Source organism: Sapajus apella, unplaced genomic scaffold, assembly GCF_009761245.1.
Source record: "Sapajus apella isolate SASKATOON/1434 unplaced genomic scaffold, GSC_monkey_1.0 scaffold4, whole genome shotgun sequence".
Classification (NCBI taxonomy): Eukaryota; Metazoa; Chordata; class Mammalia; order Primates; family Cebidae; genus Sapajus; species Sapajus apella.
In genome coordinates this window covers 32,852,680-32,875,186 of record NW_022436944.1, presented here as the reverse complement: position 1 = coordinate 32,875,186, position 22,507 = coordinate 32,852,680, and the positions used below count along the sequence as shown (strand labels likewise).

The 22,507-nt window shown below is 44.2% G+C and overlaps 1 protein-coding gene and 1 long non-coding RNA gene across 2 annotated transcripts in view; one reads left to right on the top strand and one right to left on the bottom strand.

Moving 5' to 3' along the window:
- BFSP2 (beaded filament structural protein 2) overlaps positions 1–22,507 on the top strand; it is a 64,434-nt gene that overhangs the window by 23,934 nt on the left and 17,993 nt on the right. The window contains exons 2-4 of the mRNA XM_032266405.1: positions 13,437–13,519; positions 14,904–15,060; positions 16,424–16,585. Coding sequence (XP_032122296.1) covers positions 13,437–13,519; positions 14,904–15,060; positions 16,424–16,585 — 402 coding nt within the window. The remainder of the gene's footprint in view (positions 1–13,436; positions 13,520–14,903; positions 15,061–16,423; positions 16,586–22,507) is intronic.
- LOC116541916 lies at positions 369–16,482 on the bottom strand. Its single transcript, XR_004265006.1, has 3 exons — positions 16,399–16,482; positions 11,430–11,600; positions 369–446 (listed from the first exon to the last, which is right to left on the bottom strand). It is a non-coding gene; the product is annotated as an uncharacterized LOC116541916 (long non-coding RNA).

Sequence of the window (22,507 nt, the reverse complement as noted above, 5' to 3'; positions counted from 1 at the left end):
TATTACCCATAAGTGTCCCTTAGTTCCAGTGGAGATTAAGAAAACTGACATTTATTGAGCATCTACTAGATGCCAGAATTTGTTTTGAGGGTTTTGCACATCTTAATTCATTTAACCTCACAACAACCCTAAGAGACCATTACTTGTATGATTCCTTTTTATAGATGAGGAAACTGAGGCACAGCACAGTTAAGTAACTTTTCCAAGGTTCACAGCGAGAAATGATAGACAAGACCTTTAACTTGGGTGGTCGGATTCCAGAGCCTCTGCGCCCAGATCCACTCTCGACAGACTAAAGCTCAAGCTAGCCTGACCCTTGAGAGTTTCCAGGAGGAAGAGCACGAGGCTGTGGAGAACACTTACCTTAAACTGGACTCCTCAGAAGCAAAGCCCAAATCTAGCATTCACTTGTGGGCCGTGTGCTATGGAAGTGCTCCTGGGGAAACCTGCAAGAGACAGGGAGGCGGGTCCTGGAGAAGCAAGCAAGGGAGCGACCTCAGGGCTGCCCCACCCCCAAGCCAGGGAGCTGGGCTTTCATGCCCCTGGCTGTCAGGCAGAGACAGAAGGCCAGGCTCTGGTGCCCTAGAGCACTGCTCCACAAATGAGCCACAGGGACTGGCCGTGGGGATTGAACGCTCACAGAACCTGGGGACACAAAAAACTGGTTTAAAAAAAAAAAAAAAAGAGGATCTGTCAGCGCAGTGACAGTACCTGTCGCAGCAGCCACGCCTGGGTTAAGAAAGGCGCAACCTCCGCCTTCCCTTAAGCCTCAACGCGTCCCAAGAGAATTTCTGAGGAACTTAGATTCCTCTGATGTTGGCGAGTGCCCAGGAAACATCTTGTCAGAGGAAAGTGGGAGATAACTGTCTCTGCAGGGACACCTTCTGGTAAACAGGCAGGGCCTGTTGGAGAGCCACCTGGGTGACTGTGACTGCGTCCACGTGACCTCCACAGCCCCCCCGTCTGCGGTTCCCTGAGGCCACACTTGCACACCGCCCCTTCCCGCCCCGCTTCCACCTGCCTTCTCCATCAAACCCGTCCCAGCCAGTCTCTCCCTGTCTGTCAGGGACCCAAGATGTATCAGTCACTGTGCTAGCTTTCTTTTCCGAGTTGATTTTATTTGTGAGATCTCATTTCGTTCTTAATTATGAAATATTTTTAACACATAAAAAGGCACCTAATACTCAGCATTGTCAACTCAGTGTTATTTGTTAAAAACCTTCTTCTGAAACATGAAATCAAAGATTTTAGATACAATTAAAACTGCCTTTGTACTCTATCCTGATTCAATTCTCCGCCCACCCCCAGAGGTCACTACTGCCCTAAATTTGGTGCTTACCACTCCCACGAATGTTTTACTATGTATGTATATAAACCCTTTATGGGACTATTTTGCATTATTTTTAGCTTTCTGTTATATTGTGTGATGCTGTGTATTAGGGTTCTCCAGGGAAACATAACCAATAGAATGTGTACAGAGAGATTTATTTTAGGGAATTGGCTCACACAGTTATGAAGGCTGGAAGTCCAAGATCAAAGTGTCAGCAGGTTGGAAGCCCAGGGAAGAGCTGACACTGCAGTTCAAGGCTGAAGGCCATTTGCTGGCAGAATCCCATTTTTCTCAGGGGGTCTCAGTCTTTGCTCTACTAAATCCTGCAACTGGGCCAGGTGCAGTGGCTCACACCTGTAATCCCAGCCCTTTGGGAAGCCGAGGCAGGCAGATCACCCAAGGTCAGGAGTTCAAGACCAGCCTGGCCAACATGGTGAAACCCTGCCTCTACTTAAAAAAAATAGCCAGGTGTGGTGGCAGGTACCTGTAATCTCGGCTACTCAGGAGGCTGAGTCAGGAGAATGGCTTGAACCTGGGAGGCAGATGTTGCAGTGAGCCGAGATCACACCACTGCACACCAGCCTGGGCGACAGAGCAAGACTGTCCAAAAAAAAAAAAAATCCCAGGATTGACTGGATGAGAATACCCACATCATGGAGGGCAGGCGGCCTGCTTTACTCAGAGTCCACCAATGTTAATGTTAGTCTCATCCAAAAACACTTTCCCAGAAACATCCGGATTGCTTGGCCGTCACCACATACTATTTCCTTCTACAACTTGCTTTCTTCACTCACTGTTTTTGGGATTTATCTATGTTGACTAATCTATCATTTCATTGTATCATATGAGGGGACTTCAAAATGTTTCTGGAAAAAAATGGAAGAAATAAAAATACAAAATATAAACTTTTCTCTCAATATCAGCTCCATCAAGTTCAAGACAATTTTGTAAGCAGGAATACCAGCCATTTAGCTCATCCCTAAAAAACTGAAGGTACTGGGAATTTAGCCATGTCAGTGCAGTCTTTTTACATTATTAACTGAAGAAAAATGAGTTTCCTTTAAAGATTTGTTAAGATTAGAAAACAAAAAGAAGCCAGAAGGAGCCAAATCAGGACTGTAAGGTGGATGCCTAGTGATTTTCTACTGAAACGCTGGCAAAGTTGCCATTGTTTGATAAGAGGAATGGGCAGGAGCGTTTGCCATAGTGGAGAAGGACTCTCCAGTGAAGCTTTCTCAGGTGCTTTTCTGTTAACGTTTTAGCTAACTTTCTCCAAACACTCATAAACAGCAGATGTTGTCATTCTTTGCCCTCCAGAAAGTCAATAAGCAAAATGCCTTGAGCATCACAAAAAAAACTGTTGCCATGACCTTTGCTCTTGACCTGCCTGCTTCTGCTGTGACTGGACCCCTTCCACCACTTGCTAGCCATTGCTTTGATTATTCTCTGTCTTCAGGATTGTGCTAGTAAAGCCGTGTTTCACCTCCTGTTACAATTCCTTGAAGACATGCTTCAGGATCTTGTCTGCAGCTGATCTGGGCAAAACAGTTTTGGTACCCATTGAGTGGAAAGTTCGCTTAACTTTAATTTTTCAGTCAAAATTGTGTAAGCTGAACCAATTGAATAGGTGTCAGATATTCTTTCTGCTATCAATCATTGGTTCTCTTAAATGAGGGCATGAACAAGATGAATTTTTTCCTTGCAAATTATCTGCTGCTGTGGCCTTCAACACCATTTTGTTCCTTCTTAAATGAATTATCCATTTGTAAACTGCTGATTTCTTTGGACATTGTCCCCATAAACTTTTCATAAAGCTCCAATGATTACATTATTCTTCCACCCATGCTTCACCATAAATTTGATGTTTTCTCTTGCTTTAATTTTTGCAGAATTCGTATTGCTATGATAGGGGCTCTTTTCAAACCGATGTCCTTCTTAGTGCCTTTTATATCGATTCTGTTCAGATATAAGAATTTAGTATGAGTTTATTTTGGTGCAAGAATATTTGAAATTTAGGCTGAGCATGGTGGCTCATGCCTGTAATACCAGCACTTTTGGAGGCCGAGGCAAGTGGGTCACTTGAAGCCAGGAGTTCAAGACCAGCCTGGCCAACATTGCAAAAACCCATCTCTACTAAAAATAAAAAATAAAAAAAAATTAGCTGAGTGTGCTGTCATGTGCCTGTAGTCCCAGCTACTTGGGAGACTGAGGCACGAGAATATCATAAACCCAGGAGGCAGAGGTTGCAGCGAGCTGAGATCGCTTCACTGCACTCCAGCCAGGGTGACAGAGAGAGAGACTCTGTCTCAAAAAGAAAAAAAAAAAGAAATCTATGCATTGTTTTTTCATAATACTCATTTTTCCATGAATTTATTGAAGATTCCTTGTCTATATGATAGGTTATGAATTTTCTGCTGATAGGCATAGGTTGCTTCCAATTTTCTATCACAAACAGAAGAGAGCATCAACTCCCTCTAGTAAGGAACTGCCATGGCTAATACACAAGTGCTTAAAAAGTGTTTGGGTTTAACTTGTTTGGCTTACTATGCACCTGGTACCGTCAAGACAAAGCTGCTCCATTTTATAAGAAAAGGAACTGAGCTATTTAACATTAGAACCATGATTCAAACATGAGGGTAACCCAAGATGGCTGAGCATGGGTTTTGCAGGCCTGCCCTGGAGAGGGAGCGCAGTGAAAAATAAACAGCTGGTATTATTCTGCAGGCTTGAGGGTGCTCGGAGGGGAAGTAAAACAATGATTTGGCTACCCGCCCACAGCCTCTGACAGCCAGGGGCACCTACATCGTAATTCTTAGCAGAAAGGACCTGTATTTCACACAGGTGTCAGCAGAGTAGCTTAGTAATTAAACTGGCTTTTTGTCTTCCCTTTTGACCTTAGAAAACAAAACATCTGTAATTCTAAGAGAGAAAGAGTAAGAGGAAGAAACTGTCTACAGTTGATACAAGAAATAGAGCTTTATTATTTAAAGTGATCAAAATAGTAAAGGAAAGGGAGGTAGGGTGCGAGTAAGTTACATAGTCATTTGTCAGCTAGAAGTCAGTAAACGATGTCTGTGGCTGATAATTTGAGCAATCAAGAAATACGGGGGCAGGTTCTGGATGAAAGAAAAAGTGAGGCCAGGTGCAGTGGCTCATGCCTCTAATCCCAGCACTTTGGGAGGCCAAGGCAGGCGGATCACCTGCGCTCAGGAGTTTGAGACCAGCCTGGCCAACATGGCAAAACCCCGTCTCTACTAAAAATACAAAATTACAAAAATTAGCTGGGAGTAGTGGCACATGCCTAAAACCCCAGCTACGCCGGACGCTGAGGCAGAAGAATCTCTGGAACCTGGGAGGAAGAGGTTGCAGTAAGCCGAGGTAGCACTGCACTCCAGACTGGGTGACAGAGTGAGACTCTGTCTCAAAAAAAAAAAAAAAAAGAAAAAGTAAAAAGAAAAGGTGAAACTGCTGAGCGCAGGGTGTGGGGAGAGAAAAGTGTGGGGCAGGGAAATGTTCTCTAGAAGCTCTTCAGTGGTTTAACTTTTTAAATCAGGTGATAATTATCACTTTAATAATTATAAAATTAAAATACAAGAACTACAAAATAGAGCAAGGACTACTGAAATATTTACAGATGTTTCAGGTGATATGTGCATAATAGCTTCTGAGACAGGGATGGCGGGATGGCGGGCCAGGAGGGTGGTCATTAGTCTAGACTCTTTCTCCCTTCACATGTAGTTGTATATAGTTGAAATCTCCCATAATAAAAAGGATTAAAAAAAAAAAAACACAGTCTGCGAGGTCAGACAGGTGTGAGTTAAGTTCTAGCTGAGCAACTCAGCAATGTGGGCAAGTTACTTAAACTGTCTGAGCCCGAGTTTCCTTAGCACATAATGGTTTCCACTTGGTGTGATCACTCACATTGGACGTAGAGATGAAATGAGATTGTGCCTATGAAGGGCTGTCAAGTGTGGTAAGTGCTCTAAAAATATATTTGGGTTTGGTCTGCTTGGTTGCTTCTATGTGGGGTTTTACAAAGAAGGTTTGGCTCTAAAATGTGAATTCTGCTTCTGAGACATCTTGTATTTGTTCTGTACCTCTATTTCTGCCTTATGTGTTTGCTGCTGTTTTGTGTTAATTTTCTCTCATCAGCTAGCTTGCTTAGTCTCTTCTGTTAACATTTATTGAGCACCTACGTGCCAGGTGCTGAGAAGGCAGAGATGAGAGACTGTCCCTGACCCAAGGACACACAAGTCAGAGATAAAGACAGGAAAAGATCAGAATAACATGCAGCATGACAACTGCAGAGATTGGCAGACCATAGTGGGTATGGGGAACACCAAGGATACCCAGCACAGCCTGAGCCAGGTTTTGAAGGATGGATAGGAGTTCACTGGACAAAGGAGAGTAGGAGGCAGGATGGTATGGTTAGGCCGTGACATTCAGAGGTAGCAGCATGAGTCAAGGTCTGGAAGCTGGAAAGGCTTGAGTCTGTTCAGAAAAATAACTCAGTTCACGGTTGGGGAGTGAGGGAAAAATAAAGATGGACTGAAGAGCAAGGCCCAAATTGTGCCCCAGGCTACAGAGTTCATAGGACAAGGGGACGTGGGAGTGTTCATTCTGGAGAACACCTTCGAATATAATGTGAGTTCCAATCTACATCTGAGTAAGTTCATTCCAGTAGAAAGGGGGAGGGTAGGAAGTTAGAAAGCAGAGAGAGAGAGCACGCACGTGCAACATCACAGAGGGTGGATAAGTCCGTTTTCACACTGCTGTGAAGAAATACCTGAGACTGGGTAATTTATAAAGAAAAGAGGTTTAAGGACTCACAGTTCCCCATGGCTAGGGAGGTCTCACAACCACGGTGGAAGGCGACAGAAGAGCAAAGGCGCATCTTACATGGTGGCAGGCAAGACAGCATGTGCAGGGGAACTGCTCTTTATAAAACCATCAGATCTCCTGAGACTTACCATCACGAGAACAGCACGGGAAAACCCACCCCCATGATTCAATTGCCTCCCACCACGTCCCTCCAACAACACGTGGGGATTATACGAGCTATAATTCAAGATGAGATTTGGGTGGCGGCCCAGCCAAACCGTATCAGGAGATGCTGGCTGTCCAGAGCCCCTCAGAATCACTATATCTGGATGTGCCAGGGGCTCAAAATTCGATTTTGTTGGGGCATGTGGAGAAAATTAAAGGGCTGTCTCACATCAAACTCATCTGACATAAACACCCAGGATTGTGTTATACCTGGTAGGGGCTAAACATCTTTAGTGACCAGCACTGGTGCCTACTATTCAAAGCAAGCCCTTGTATTTCTGAGGTTGTTGAAGGTGGAAGTCTAGGTGGGCCCAGAACCAGAACCTGGAGGGATAGAGAGGCTTCCAGGGAAAGAGGGGCCTAAAGAACTTTGTCCTCAGCATGACAGAGGACAACTTCTAGGAGCCAAGGTGTTCCTGTTTGCCCAACAATGGCAAATAAACTGCAGCCACCAGTTCTAGCTTCCCACTGCACACTCATTGGGCCCTTCTATATGGCATTCCTTCTCAGCCGGTGCAGAGTCTGATGAAGTCAGGGCGTACCTGCAGTACAGCCTCAGAGGTGTATTGTGGCTTCCAGAGTGAGATCCAGCCTGAGCCCTCAAATGTCTCTCAATCTCCTTGGACACCCGATGGCTGTGACTGTGCCTGGGTGTTAGCTGTCTCCAGAGATGGCTGGGCTTCTCCATTACTTGATGATATTTCCTCTAAGTTCACTTTCAGATGCAATCTTTATTTTTATTTTTTATTTATTTTTATTTTTTTGGACAAAGTTTCGCTCTTGTTGTGCAGGCTAAGTCCAATAGTGCAATCTCGGTTCACTGCAACCTCTGCCTCCCCGGTTCAAGCAATTCTCCTGCCTCAGCCTCCCGAGTAGCTGGGATTACAGGCTCCTGCCACCACGCCTGGCTAATTTTTGTATTTTTAGTAGAGGTTGGGTTTCACCATGTTGGCCAGGCTGGTCTCGAACTCCTGACCTCAGGTGATATGCCCACCTCAGCCTCCCAAAATGCTGGGATTACAGGTGTGAGCCACCATGCCCAGCCTCAGCTGCAATCTTACTTAACTCACAGTGCTTGGGCTTCTTATTTTTTTGTCCTCAGGTATCAGGTTAAACCAGAAAAGAGATGATTAGGACTTGAGGGAAGCCGGATAATGGAATGGGAATGGATTTGGGTGCATCTATGCGGTGAATTGATGGTCTTTGACTTGGGAGATGAGGAAGAGAGAGGTGTTTAAGGTAATTCTCAGGTTGGAGTTAGGTAAGAACCTGGCTGTTCCCTGAGGGTAGGCACTGGGTCCTCCCTGCTTGGGTTTTCGATAAAGAGGCAGCACTACTGCTTGGCTCGTTAATTCAACCGATACCTGCTGTACCAGACACTGTGCTAGGGATGGAACAACAAACAGGACAGAAAGGCAGTGCCTGACCTCAAGGAGGTTATATTCTAGTGGAGCATACAGAGAAAATAATTGTAAAACCATAAAACCGATGATACTAGCTGTGTTGTTTTAAAGAAAACTAACCATGCAGAAAGGGGCAGAGTAAAGGGAAGCTCTACTCGCAGTAAGGTGACCAGGATGAGGAAGCTGTTCATGCAAAGAAGAGGGAGGAGTGGACAGAGGAGTCAGCAAGTGCTAGGGCCTCGAGCAGGAGAGGGACTGGTACGGTCCAGAAAGGCCAAGACCTGCATGACTGGAGCCTGGGAGCAACGGAAGAGCAACAAGCATGCAGGGCCTTGAAGGCCACTTCAGAAGACTGGGTTTTACTCTAAAAGACACCTCTAAAGAGTTTTTTGTTTTTTGTGTTGTTTTGAAACAGGCTTTCGCTTTCGATCTGTCTCTCAGACTGGAGTGCAGTGGTACAATCATAGCTCAGTGCAGCCTCGACCTGCTGGGCTCAAGAGATCCTTCCACCTCAGCCTCCCAAGTAACTGGGACTATGGGAGCACATCATGACACCTAGATAAAATATGTATTTTTTTTTTTTTTGAAAAGACAAGGTTTTGCCATGTTGCCCAGGCTGGTCTGAAATTCCTGGGCTCAGGCAATCCACCCACCTTGTCCTCCCAAAGTGCCGGGATTACAGGTGTGAGCCACCACACTCAGCCCCTCTAAAAGTTTTAATTTAGTTTAATCGGAGTGATATGATATGATTCTAAGAGTCTAAGAAGCCCACTTGGGAAGCAAGATGTAGAATGCATTGGCGAGGGAGGAACAGATCAGAGAGTGGGAAGGATATTGCAATGGGACAGGAGAGCATGATGGTGACTTTCACCAGGGTGATGTCAAGAGCGGTAGAGAGAAGTGAATGGATTTGAGATACATTGCGGGGGTAGAATTGACTAGACTCACTGATAAATGAGATGTGGGAGACGACAGAAAGAGAGATCAAGATGACCCCTTGGTTTCTAGATAGACACTGGAGTTGTTTACTGAGATGAAGAGGATCAAGGGGCGGTGGGGAAAGGGGAGATTTGAGGGGGAATCATCCAGATTTTCTTTTCTTTTCTATTTATTTATTTATTTATTTGATGGAGTTTCGCTCTTGTTGCCCAGGCTGCAGTGCAATGGCACAATCTCAGCTCACTGCAATCTCCACCTCCTAGGTTCAAGTGATTCTTCTGCCTCAGCCTCCTGAGTAGCTGGGATTACAGGCGCTGGCCACCACGCCTGGCTAATTTTTTGTATTTTTAGTAGAGGCAGGGTTTCACCATGTTGGCCAGGCTGGTCTCGAACTATTGACCTCAGGTGATCCACCCCTCCTCAGCCCCCCAAAGTGCTGTGATTATGGGCATGAGCCACTGGGCCCAGTCAAGATTATCTAGATTTTCATTTCGGGACATGTTAAGTTTGAGATGTCTGAGAAACAGCGAAGTGAAGACCTCAAAGAGAGGGTGAGTATGCAAGTCTGGAGCTGAGCAGAAAGTTCTGAGATAGACATTTAAATATGAAAGTCATTAGCACATACAATGGCATTTAAATCTATGTAGATAGATCAGACCACTTAGTGATTAAAAGAAAGAAGCACCAAGACCCAATCCTGAAAAACTTTAACATTTAGAGGTCAGATAAGAAAAAAAAAATCTGGTGCAGCAGAAAATAATGAGAAAGAATGGTCAGTGAAGTAGGAGGTGGTGCAGAGAGAGTGTCTCGGTTTCCATGACACCATGGAAGCCGAGAGAGGAAAGTACATCTGTGACAAAAGCAACCGGCAGGTCAAGGTGAGCGCAGAGAAGCATCTGTCGGGCTTGATAACGCGGTGGTCTTTGCCTTGTTTTTAAGAGCAGTATCACTGGGGTGCTAGGGACTGAAAATTATTTCTCATTCCTTTATTGCTAGGAGCAAGTTATGCTGTCATCCATCCTAAACTTGAAAGTCAAATAAATGTGGGAAGGGTTTCCAAGGGAATCTTGCATCTTGCCATTACACCAGCTGAGTTTAATTTCCCAGGAGCCCAGTCTTGCCCACCTCCTCCCCATGCCTGCAGCTCTAGCTGCCAGGATGCCAATATCTTTAACTCCAAACAAACCATTAATTGTACCCTTGGACCCAAATGATAACCTTTTTTAAAATGCTGCTTGTCTTTGCCTCTTCTTTAACACAATGATGGTCAAATCTCTCATCCACAACCACCAGCTCATTTATTTTAATAACTACATCCACAATGAAAACAGGAGTAGTATTATAGAAAGGGATAAAGTCCTCATCACCTTAGTACCAATGACTAGGGCTTTTCAAATGACTATGGACAGGAAAAACAAAGAAAAACATTTTATACATATATATCAAGCCACTAGATGGAAGTCTTCATTCAACTGCCTGTACATTCAGAAAAGTAAAGCAGGATCAGTGCCAGACTGCACAAATCCGTCAAATTCATTCGACATTCATTGAACAACTGCTTTGTACAAAGACAAATAACAATGATGATAATGGCTACCAGTCATGCAGTACTTACTCTGTGCCAGGCAGTCTGCTGAGTTGCACATACATTGAGTCTCATATACCTTGGCTCATTTAATTCTCCCAGGAGGAAGGGAGTATTATTATCTTCTTTCTATGGGGGAAGAAACCAAATCTTAGAGTTACTTACTCCAAGTAACTGGCCCATGTTGGTGAATGGAGGAGCCAGGTTCCAGAATTAAGAAAACACTGTCATTGTCTACAAAGTGTTTATACTAAATTTGGTAAGAGAGGGATGATGTGCCACAAGGGTGGGCTGTGACTCAGATGCAGGAGCCAGCCAAGAAGGGGCGAAGAGAATCAGCAAAGGCCCCACCATGCTCTCTACAGCTCAGGCTGAAACCACGGGGTCACCCCTGATTGTCTTCCCTCAATCTCCCCACAACTACGTCACCAAGAACCAACTGTTCCATCCCCTAAATGCATCTTAAACCAGTCCGCCTTTCTTCACCTACCCTACGATCACATCATTTGTCAAGGCCACCATCATTAATAAGATGGGCTCCCTGGACCACTGCAAGAGCCTCTGGGCTGGTCCTCTGGCATCCTCTCTGCCTCCTACAATCCTCCCTTTCCACTGTAGTCAGAGGGTCCACTTAGTGCACAGGTCACCTCTGTACCCCGCTCAAGCCCTTTCAAAGGCTTCCCAGTAAATCTCAACTCCTTTCCATTGTGTCCAAGGCCTTCCCTCCATGATCTGGGCTTCTTAACCTCATCTCCTACAATAGCTGCTGGTTTCTCAACAGTCAGGACAGAACCTGGCATAAACAGTAATTAGGTGCTGAAGAAATGAAGGCAAGAATGAATGAGTGAATAAATAGAAAAAGCTTTGTGGGGGAGCCATGTTTGAAATTAGCATTAAAGTGGAGCAGGATTTCTTAGACAGTGAGGGCTAAGGGGTGGGAGGTAGTGAAAGAAATTGTTCTCAATGGAGGCAGCAGGTGCACAGGCACAGAGGGATTTCAGGTGCAGCAGGGACATAGCCTGAGCAGGCCTGGGGGGCAGGGCCATGTGAAGCCTGGGTTCTCAAGGTTCAGTATGCATTGTAAGCCCCCGGAAAGCTTGCTGAGACACAAATTGTGGGAACCCACCTCCAGAGATTCTGATAGGTCCATCTGAAACAGAGGCTGAAATGTGCATTTCTTACAAGTTCCCGGGTGACGCTACTGCGGCTGGTCCAGGGCCCACACTTTGAGAACCACTGGTACAAAGTACACTTGGTCCTTCACATCCATGGGTTCCACATCTGTGGATTCAACCAACTGTGGATCAAGATATTAAAAAAAAAAAAATAGATGATTGCATTTACACTGAACATGTGGGTTTTTTAATTGTCTTTATTTTCTAAACAACACAGTCAATAACTATGTACATAGCATTTCCATCGTATTGGGTATCATAAGTAATCTCGACATGATTTAAAGTATATGAAAGGATATGTGTAGATTATATGCAAATACTACATCATTTTATATAAGGGACTTGAGCATCTGTGGGGGACTGGAACCAAGCCCCCACAGATACCAAGGGACAACCGTATGTGTATATATGCTTTAATTTTGGAGAGTGGGGATTCTTACTTTAAACAAGGGATATAAATCACTGTTTTAAGACATTATTAGTCCTTTGATACTTAAATGTGAATGAGTTGCAAGTTTGTTATTAGCCAGAAGGAGAACTCCAGGCACCAGAGGTAAGAGACAGGAGTGAGATAAGAACGGGGAAAGGGAGAAACCCTAGTTTGCCTGCTTCCCAGCATGCCCCAGGGCCAGGCTGGAACAGAAAAGATTAGCTTTGCTAGTGGGAAATTCAATGAAAATGGCTGGGCGTAGTGGCTCACACCTGTAATCCCAGCATTCTGGGAGGCCGAGGTGGGTGGATCAGTTGAGGTCAGGAGTTCGAGACCAGCCTGGCCAACATGGTGAAACCCCGTCTCTACTAAAAATACAAAAATTAGCCAGGTGCAGTGGCACATGCCTGGTAATCCCAGCTACTCAGGAGGTTGAGGCACAAGAATCACTTGAATCCCAGAGATGGAGGTTGCAATGAGCAGATACTGTACCACTGCACTCCTTCCTGGGCAACAAAGCAAGACTCTGTCTCAAAAAAAAAAAAAGAAAGAAAGAAAGAAATTCAATGAAATGGAACAAAATAAGACAGTCACTCTGGAGCAAGGGGAGAGCTCAGTTATTTCCTTCTCCCATAGCTGGGACTTGGCTCCACCCTGTGGGCTCCCCCTGTCAAAGCCTTCAGCCTACCATGTGTGTGTGTGTGTGTGTGTGTGTGTGTGTGTGTGTGTGTGTGTGTGTGTGTAAAGGAATTTCTTAGGTTGAAGCGAGGACACACAGCCCCCCTGCCCCAATCCTTACCTGTGGGAGATCCTGAGAGGCTTGGAGAATCAAGTTTGAAAAACCACTCTTCAAGGCTCTGTGAAACTCCTAAACTATATGCACAATATCTATGTTCACGTGTATGTTTTGGGAGAGATGAAACTCTAGAGCCACACTGCCCAATACAGTGGCCACTAGCCACATGTTATGGCTATTTAAATTTAATATAAATAAAATGAAGTTTTCAGTCTCTCGGTCACCCTTACCACATTGGGTATTCAGTAGCCACATGTGGCCACCATGCTGGACAGTGCAGACACAGAGCATTTCCACCACCACAGGAAGCTCTGCTGGGCAGCGCTCATCTAGAGCTTTCAGCAGTTTTCCAAAGGTATCCATGGCCAGAAATTTTAAGAGCTGTTAGTCAAAGCCAGTGAAACTTCACCTAAGGAGCCAGACTCTGCCCTGGAGAGATGAAAGCTCATCACTATGACAGAGGCTGTGAACAAATCTGCCTTTGAATAGTCTTTTTCTTCCAAAAATCCCACTCTAAAAACTCTTAGAAGATATCTAGATTTTGTGCCTTATTATTTATATCCCCTCCTGACCATTGTACCAAAGAGAGGGATGGCTTAATTCCACAAATATTTGCTATAAAAAGGTTCTCTGAGTTCCCCCAGAGTGTCTGTGCCTAACACAAGTCATAGTGGTAAGTAACCTTGATGCTCCCAGTGACCTTGTCTCCTTTGGTGTGTGTGATGGCTCTAGGTGGGCGAGGCAGTCTTGGAAAATGCCCGGCTCATGCTGCAGACAGAAACTATCCAGGCGGGAGCAGATGACTTTAAAGAGAGGTAATGCTTTACAGCAGAGGGGACAGTCCCTTCACACCCCCACACTCCTGGGCAGTGTGGATAATGCTGTTCTGGAGCCGGCATCGTTCACCTCCTACCCCAGGGGAGGCTGGGCAGGATAACAGCCACAATTATCCGGCTCATGTCCCTCCTTGTAGACACAAACTAGGCATTAAGGGCTCAAAGATGTTGCCCAGTGTCAGTTGGTTTAGAGCAGGGGTTTTCAAACTCTGGCATGCATCAGAATCACCCAGCGGCCATATAGAAAACACAGATTGCTGTGCCCCACCCTGTTGGATTTCTGATTCAATAGGTCTGGAGTAGGACCCCAAATTTATATTCCCAACAAGTTCCCAGGGATGCTGATCATGCTGGTCCTGGGACTCAAATACTTTGAGAACTACTAGTTCAGAGGAATGATTCTCAATCCTGGCTGCATATCAGAATTACCTGGGCACTTAAAAATGTCAGTGCAGGCCAGGCATGATGGCTCACGCCTGTAATCCCAGAACTTTGGGAGGCTGAGGCGGGTGGATCACAAGGTCAGGACTTCAAGACCAGTCTGGGCAAGATGGTGAAACCCCATCTCTACTAAAAATACAAAAATTAGCCAAGCATGGTGGCAGGTGCCTGTAATCTCAGCTGCTCAGGAGGCTGAGGCAGAGAATTGTTTGAACCCAGGAGGTGGAGGTTGCAGTGAGCTGAGATTGCACCACTGCGCTCCAGCCTGGCAACAGAGCGAGACTCCATCAAAAAAAAAAAAAAAAAAAAGTCAGTGCAGTGCACAAGCCATGTGGAGTCCCCGTGGGCGGGGTCCAGGCTTCGGCAGTTTTAAAGCTCATCAGGTGACTTAATGTGCATCTGGGCTTGAGAACCATGCTCAGCTACACCTCCTACTCAGTCCCTGAAGGCATCTGGGTTTGCAGCCAGTGTCCTGGAGATGCACCCTTTTAACATGGGCGCTGTGGAGACAGAAACCACATTTCTTATTTTGGGGTCCCCAGCCTGATGCTTAGTAGGTTGTCAGTACAGTTTGTTAAAGGATCCTTGGTTGAAAAGGAGGATAATTCAGGATAGCGATGAAGATGCCGCATCCCCTAACCTGGATCCGAACTCCTGAGTTTTCCCTGGAGCTCTGTGTTTCAACACTCCCATGAGGCTGGTAGCCTATGAAGCCAGGTTATCAGAAGTTGGCTGCAATTGCCTTCATTCTAATAAATCAGTGTGTGACAATTGTACTAACAGTGCCCTCAAAGCTATTGAAACAGTGACTTTTGCCATTCATTGTCTAACTATCACATAATTGGCCTGTTGGTAACATTTATAATCTGGTTCTTTTTCTTTTGGACTACCAGTTATACTGATTAAGTTCGTTTATCTGCAGATATGAAAATGAGCTGCCATTTCGAAAAGCGGCAGAAGAGGAAATTAACTCTCTGTATAAAGTCATTGATGAAGCTAATTTGACAAAAATGGATCTGGAGAGTCAAATAGAAAGTCTGAAAGACGAACTTGACTCTCTGTCAAGAAACTATGAAGAGGTAGGTGGGGGCTGGGTTGCTGGGTTGGCCACAAGACCAGAGGCACACATCTGTCTGCCTGTGCTTCCGGACAAGGCCATGGTAGCTCCTCTCTGACTCCACAGTGTGTGCCCAGGACTGCAGGGAACATACCTGTAAAATACTCTCAGATCCTTGTAGTGGGTCCGGTTGCCCCTGCAGTTTCAAACTCAAATAGCTTTGGGAAGAAGTGTGGTACAGAAACGGGAAGGCAGCTGGCCTTGGCACTAGCAAATGGGAGAACTTGGGTTAAATTAGAGGGAGCAACCCCTCCTCAATGCATTCTATGTCAGGTTTTGTTTGTTTGGTTTTTTTCAACACTGTATTATACAAACAAAATAACTCTGAGGGTAGATCCAAGCTGTGGTTTATATCTACTCATTAACAAAATTAGGTCAGCTCATTGAGTGACAGAACTGGTGGGGACCTCCAATAGTTATAGGCTCTAGTTCCCTGTATGACTTCAGTGATTCTAAACCACCTCACACATATTACTGTCTGATTTGAGATTTAGGCTGCTTCAAGTTGAGTCAAAACAATGCTCACATTGGGAAGTTCTTTCTTGGGTCCAACTTAAGCTAACTAGCAACTGTAAACCCACTTCTTCTTGTTCTTAGCTCAGTGACTTAAGACAACTCTCCAACAGTAACCCTTTAGAGATGCCAAAGTTATCTTTAAGTCTCTTTCAGCCTTGTCTGACTTTATGATTAAATTCACTTTGCTGTTGTTGCTTACTTTGTTTTTGTTTTTTAAATTTATTTATTTTGATTTCTGCTTTGGGCTGGGGCTTGTGGAGACCAACCTAATAAATGCATCCTTGGTGCCAGGCATGGTGGCTCGTGCCTGTAATCCCAGCACTATGAGAGGTCAAGGAGTTCAAGACCAGCCTGGGCAACATGGTGAAACCCCATCTCCACTAAAAATATAAAAACTAGCTGGGTGTGGTGGCATGTGCCTGGAGTCTCAGCTGCTCAGGAGGCTGAGGTGGGAAGATTGCTTGAGCCCAAGAGGTGGAGGTTGCAGTGCGCCGAGATCATGCCACTGCACTCCAGCCTGGGCGACAAAGTGAGACCCTGCCTCAAAAGAAAGAAAAAGAGAGAGAGAGAGAGAGAAAGAAAGGAAGGAAGGAAGGCAAGCAGGCAGGCATCCTTGGGAAAAGAGAAATTGAGAAATTTTACTTATGCTAGGAAGAACATCAGAGACTTTCCCAGTCTCTGTGAAGCCTGTGTCTGGCAGCTGCAGAATAAGAAAAGAATTGCACACAGAGCTGGTCTTCTGCTGGCTAGAATTCTATGCCATTTATTTCCCCCTGTAACTCACCTAAGATGTGTATTGTCGTTTTCAGGATGTGAAGGTGCTGCACAAACAATTGGCAGGGTGTGAGCTGGAACAAGTGGATGTTCCCATCGGCACTGGTCTGGACGACATCCTTGAGACGATCAGAATTCAGTGGGAGAGAGATGTTGAAAAGAACCGGGTGGAGGCAGGAGCCCTGCTCCAAGCTAAGGTGAGAGGCAGGATCAGCATCCTCCACTCTGCCCTATGCAGGAGGCCAAGCTGAGCTGGAAACCAATCAACATGCAGATGAAGAAATACAATGGTTTAGTAACAAGTTAAACCGCATTAGACATAGAAGAAATGAAAATTAAAATAACAGCTTTTTTGTTTATGTATCTAAAACTAGAAAATGTTTAACATGGTCATAATGCTGGCAAGTATGTGGAGAAGTAGGTTCTCTACTGTATTACTGACAAGCACAAACTAGTGCACTGCCGTTGCATAAGAAATTTAGTAATATGTACCAAGAGTGTTAAAATGCCCCTAGCTACCAGCTGAATAACCTAAATACAATCCTAAAAGAATAATTGAAAAAACAAATCATCTATGTCCAAATATACTCACTGAAGCATTATAAGAGTGAAAAAACACACACGTTTACTAATAGAAGAAAGTCTAAGCCACAACCTAACTATGTGCAGTAAAATATGAGGCAGTTATTAGAATTAATGTTTATGAAGCATTTACAAAATAGGAACATGCTCGTGATATAAGGTAAAATGAGAATAAAATGAGAGTACAGAATGGTATATGCCAGAGCCCAAAAAATGTTTTCTATAAAGGACCAGATAGTAAATATTTCAGTTTTCATGGGCCAGATGGTCTCTGTTGCAACTCCTCAGCTCTGCCACTGTGGTGTGAAAACAGCTGTAGCCAATAGGTAGCAAATGAGCATAGCTGTGTTCCAACAAAACTTTATTTATAAAAATAAAAGGCAAGCTGGATTTGGCCTATGGGCTGCAGTTTGCCAGTTCCTGGTATATACAGTAGGGTAAAGCAAATTCAAACAAAGAAAGTAGGCATTGAGAAAAACATTTATAAAGAAAAGACTAAAATGGGATTAGCAGTCATTGCCTTTAAGCAATGGACTAGTCTGATGCTTTGATATGTTTTTCCTTTTTTTTGTTGTTATTTATCAAGTTTTTGTTAAATAGTATAAATTATATTCATGGAAGAAAAACAACTTTTATTAAACCTCATAAATAATATAGGAATTAACCAGAAAACAGGATGCATAGCGTTTGTTCTTCCGTTCTCCATCTTTCACCCGTTTCTGACTTTGTAATTTTGATACAGAGGATGAAAATTGAAGAGGAAGGAAAATGTGAAAAAGTAGAGAAAATCAGGTAGATGTCTGAGCAAAGGCAAAAAGGCTGTTTCTGAGCTCTTGGTTACCATTTAGTGGTCCTTGAGCCTGGCTACGCAGCAGAATTATTTCAGAGCATTTTCACAAATCAGCATCCCAGACCAATTAAATCAGAAAGAGGAGAGGGACTTTGTGACTTTTCAAGCTCTCTGGACGATTCTAATATGCAGCCAGATTTGAGAACCATGAGAATTATAGAAAGCTATGAAAAGAAAAATAGGAGGGCCTTTTCTGTCCGTTTTCCCACCATACTCACTCAGTCCCCCAAGTAGCAACAGGAACCTTCCCAGCTGGGTCTTCATCAGTTCTGGATCCCCCAAATGTTCTCCAGCCTAGAAAACACCCTTTCAATCACCCATTTATCCAACCCTTACCCCCTTCCAATAGCTACTTTTCTTTCTAATCACCAATCCTTGAGCGAGCCAGGTCACTATAAACACTTTTTATGGCAAATAGTGCCTAGTAATTCAAAAAAATGACTTCCCCTCACTACATCCAACCTGATGAGAAGTGGAGCAACGCAGAGATAGAGTGAAGCCATAGATTTGACTTTGGTCCATTACCTTTTTTAACAGACTTGTGAAAAACCACAGACAATTAATGGTCCTAGAGACCATCTGATCCCATTCCCTAATTTGAGAGGTGAGGAAACTGAGATCTAGCGAGTGCAGGTGACTTCCCAAGGTCACACTACTGGTTGAGAGCTTCATAGTTCTTCTCTCCTGTTCTTGGTCCAGGGACCTTTTCTCTGCATTGGGCTGCGTCGTCTCTCCCCTGGCTCTGCTCCCAAAGCTAAACCTCAGAGGCCCAGCAGTTTGCAAACTTTGCTTCTGTTCCAGCCCTCCTGGGGTGTGCACAACACTGTGGTGACTGTTTCTTTGGGAAAGGACAGGCCATTATAATTATCAGAAATAAATCCTTCATAGTTTGAAAAAGAAAAAAAAAAAAGTCATTATTATCTACTCCTCATCCCTTGGAGAGTCATCGCTAGCCCAACAGTAACTCAAACATTAATCTGAACAGATTCATTAGTGTTTTTTAATAGAGTAATCTGAAAGCTACATCTCAGAGAAAACAGACAGTATTTGTTTTAGCTTGGCCAATGCTGCCTGGGCCTCTTGCAGAGAGGCAGAGCTCAGAAAATATTTGCAGAATGAGTGAATTCCTCTAATCATCAACAGAGATCTGAACTGACAGCCAGAATTCTTCCAATAAATAGTTTTGTCAGTTGCAGTTGTGCCCTCAGGGGCTGACATTTGCCCATCCTGAGCATCTCTTGTTGGTTTCTTGGCGGCAAAGCATAAATGTGAAATGGCTTAGCACACACAGCTTTCAAAAGCTTTTGTAAAGGAAATGCAAGCATGCATCTAATTACCTTTCAGACCAGAGAGGCAGAAAATTAATTAACATGTTTAATTTATGTCATAGTGTAGGTTCCTTCAGAAGCAGAATAAAAAAATATTGGAATTAAGGTAGTTTACTTGGAAGTTGGGGAGTTAAAAACCAACAAAATATCAGAAGAGGAGAAGCAGAGAAGGAACCAACAAGGAATGCATAATCAAACCAGTTACCACTGTGGGAGACTGACGTGTAAACCAGGAAGAACTGTGAGAAATGGTACAGAACACAGGAGAGCGGAAAGGCGAGGGAGCTGAGATGTTAATACCATCTCCCAACAGTCTCCACCGTCTGCTGTCAGAGTGACCTTCCAAAGGCTTCAGAGAAACTCGCAGGCAAAAAGATGCAGAATCTGGCAGGGGGAACAAGAGAGCACTAAACTGTGGATGCCTAAGGGACAAAGGTGGTGCCATCAGCATCTGCTAGAACTTACCTGCCAGTTCTGTTTATTTTTTCAGTCATTCAAAGTTTAATAAAATAGAGACATAAGAAAACGTATTAAGAGGTTCTGGCTAAGGTCACTGCAGTCATCGTATTCTTTCCAGCTGTGGTGTTATGAATGTCAGGAACCTCGTGGTCCAATTTTTGGAGCTTCTGAAGTTGCATGATTCAGTGATTATGAATCAGATTGGTCCAGAGAATTTCTGGAGGGTCTTAAAATCTGGCTCTTCCTTGTCTATTTGTTGTAGTTACCCAATGCAGGGTATTCGGGGATGCTCCTAGACCTCCTGGTTAGTCATATAAAATAAAACAACTTTTTTTTCTAAGTTGGGCACTGCGGCATGTGCCTGTAGTCCTAGCTATTCAGAAGGTCAAGGCAGGAGGATTGCTTGCAGCCAAGAGTTTAAAGCAGCAGTACACTATGATCATGCCTATGAATAGCCACTGTATTTCAGCCTGGGCAATATGGTGAGACCCCATCTCTTTTAAAAAATCCTTTTTGTCCTCTATACTCTCACAAAATGCTTCTGACACCAAATACGTAGGTTTCTTCCTCTCCAAGCAGCTCTCAAACACCAACTGGGTGTCCTGTAATTCAATTCAATCCTGACACTACCTACCTGGAGTTAGCATCAGATCCCACAGGTTAAGAGCTCCGTCCCATAAAACTGCCCTTACTTCAGATGACACGTCTGGCCTTCCCATACTTCTGATAAACTGGCTATAAATGAGGGGTTCCCACAACCTCCTCTGCAGAGGGATAAGTAGATAGTTTGCTAGAACAGCACCCAGAACTCAGGGAAACTATTTTTGCCAGCTTATTATAAAGGATACAATTCAGGAGCAGCCAAATGGAAGAGATGCTTAAGGCAAGGTAAGTGAGAAGGGGCATGGAGCCCCCAACTCCAACTTTTTGAGTCATTATAACACTTGACTTAAAATGCAAACATTATACAGCTGTCCAAAAATATTCTTTCTTTTACCCTTATTCTATAAGCCTTTTTTTCAATTTTCAAGAGGGTTTTTTTAACTTTTTTAACTTTTTTGTTAAAAACTAATACACATACGTACACGTGAGCCTAGGCCTACACAGGGTCAGGATCATCAATATCACTGTCCTCTACCTCCACATCTTCTCCCACTGAAAGGTCTTCAGGGGCAGTAACATGCAGGGAGCCTTCAGCTCCTGTGACAATGCCTTCCTCTGGAATTCCTCCTGAAGGACCTGCCTGAGGCTGTTTTATAGTTAACTTTATTTTCTTTTTTGATAAGTAAAAGGAAGGCTGGGCATGGTGTAGCTCACCCCTGTAATCCCAGCACTTTGGGAGGCCAAGGCAGGCAGATTACCTGAGGTTGAGAGTTCGAGACCAGCTGACCAACATGGAGAAACCCCATCTCTACTAAAAATACAAAATTAGCTGGGCATGGTGGTACATGCCTGTAATCCCAGCTACTCAGGATGCTAAGACAGGAGAATCGCCTGAACCCAAGAGGTGGAGGTTGCAGTGAGCTGAGGCCGTGCCATTACACTCCAGCCTGGGCAACAAGAGCAAAACTCCATCTCAAAAAAAATAAATAAATAAGTAGAAGGAGTACACTAATGATAAAAAGTATAGATATAGTAAATACATAAACCAGTAACATTTATTATTATTAACAAATGTTATGCACTGCACATAATTGGATGTGCTAGACTTTTATAGGACCTATTGACAACAAACCATGTCAATAGGTTTGTTGACATGGCTGTAGTCAAGGTACCCACCAGGGCTGCATTCTTATCTTCAGAGTTTATTCGGGTTCTTTGCAGGGTTCAATTCCTTGCAGATGTAGGATTGAGGCCCCCGACTCCTAGAGGCCATTTATAACATGACTGCTTGCTCCTTCAGGGCCAACAGAAAAGCATTACTATTTTAAGCCTTTAATCTGATTAAGTCAGGCCCACTTGGATACTCCTCTTTTGATCAATTCAAATTTAACTGATCAATTCAAATTTAACTGATCAATTCAAATTGTATGTGCTAGACTTTTATAGGACTGGAGGTGCAATAGGTTTGTTGACACAGCATCACCAGTGTCAATCATAATTACATATTCAAAATCTCTTCATCCTTCTCATCTAACACAATCTAATCATTGGGCGTAATACCAGAGAACGGAGATCATGGAGGCCATCTTAGAATTCTGCCTACCACACTCGGTCCCTCAGCATTGGGCAGAGAACTAAAACTGTGCCCCTCCCCAAACCCCTGCCATCTCACCTCCTCTGCCAGGCAAATAGCTCTGCCTTCAGCCCATCTCCTCCAGGGAAGCACAGGTCCCGTCTTTCTTGCCCAATTTCTCAGCCAGGGCACTGACACATCTTTGTTCCCTCACCCTAAGCCTCATCTGAGGTCTGCCTCCTGCAATGCAAGCTCTGTTTCGCCTTCTTAGCCTTCTTCCTGAGATGCTACTTCCATTTAATTTCCATTTGCCTAAAGCTGACTCCACACACTTATTCCTAGAGCCTCTTTTCTCCATCCCTTGCCCACTGCAACTGGATGAGGTATACCATACCCAAAGGCTTAATCAATCACCAGAACAAGCTGGTGGTTTCCCGGATGTGAGAAAACTCAGTCTGTGTTAATGGTCCCCAGGGCCAGGAACTCTATAAGAAATGGATTGCTCCCATGCTATCTGCTCCGACAGTAAGTCTGCACTTGCCTCAGGTCAGTTTGAGTCATCTGCGGTCAGGAACTTTATCTGAGCTGTAACCATCTTGCCTTCAACAATCAGGATGACAGACTGTGCAAACTATTAATAATGAAGAGAAGTGAATAGACGGAAACGAATTGTGAGGTTTCTGGATGTTGATAGCCTTAGAGCCAAAAGAAACATTCAAGATCA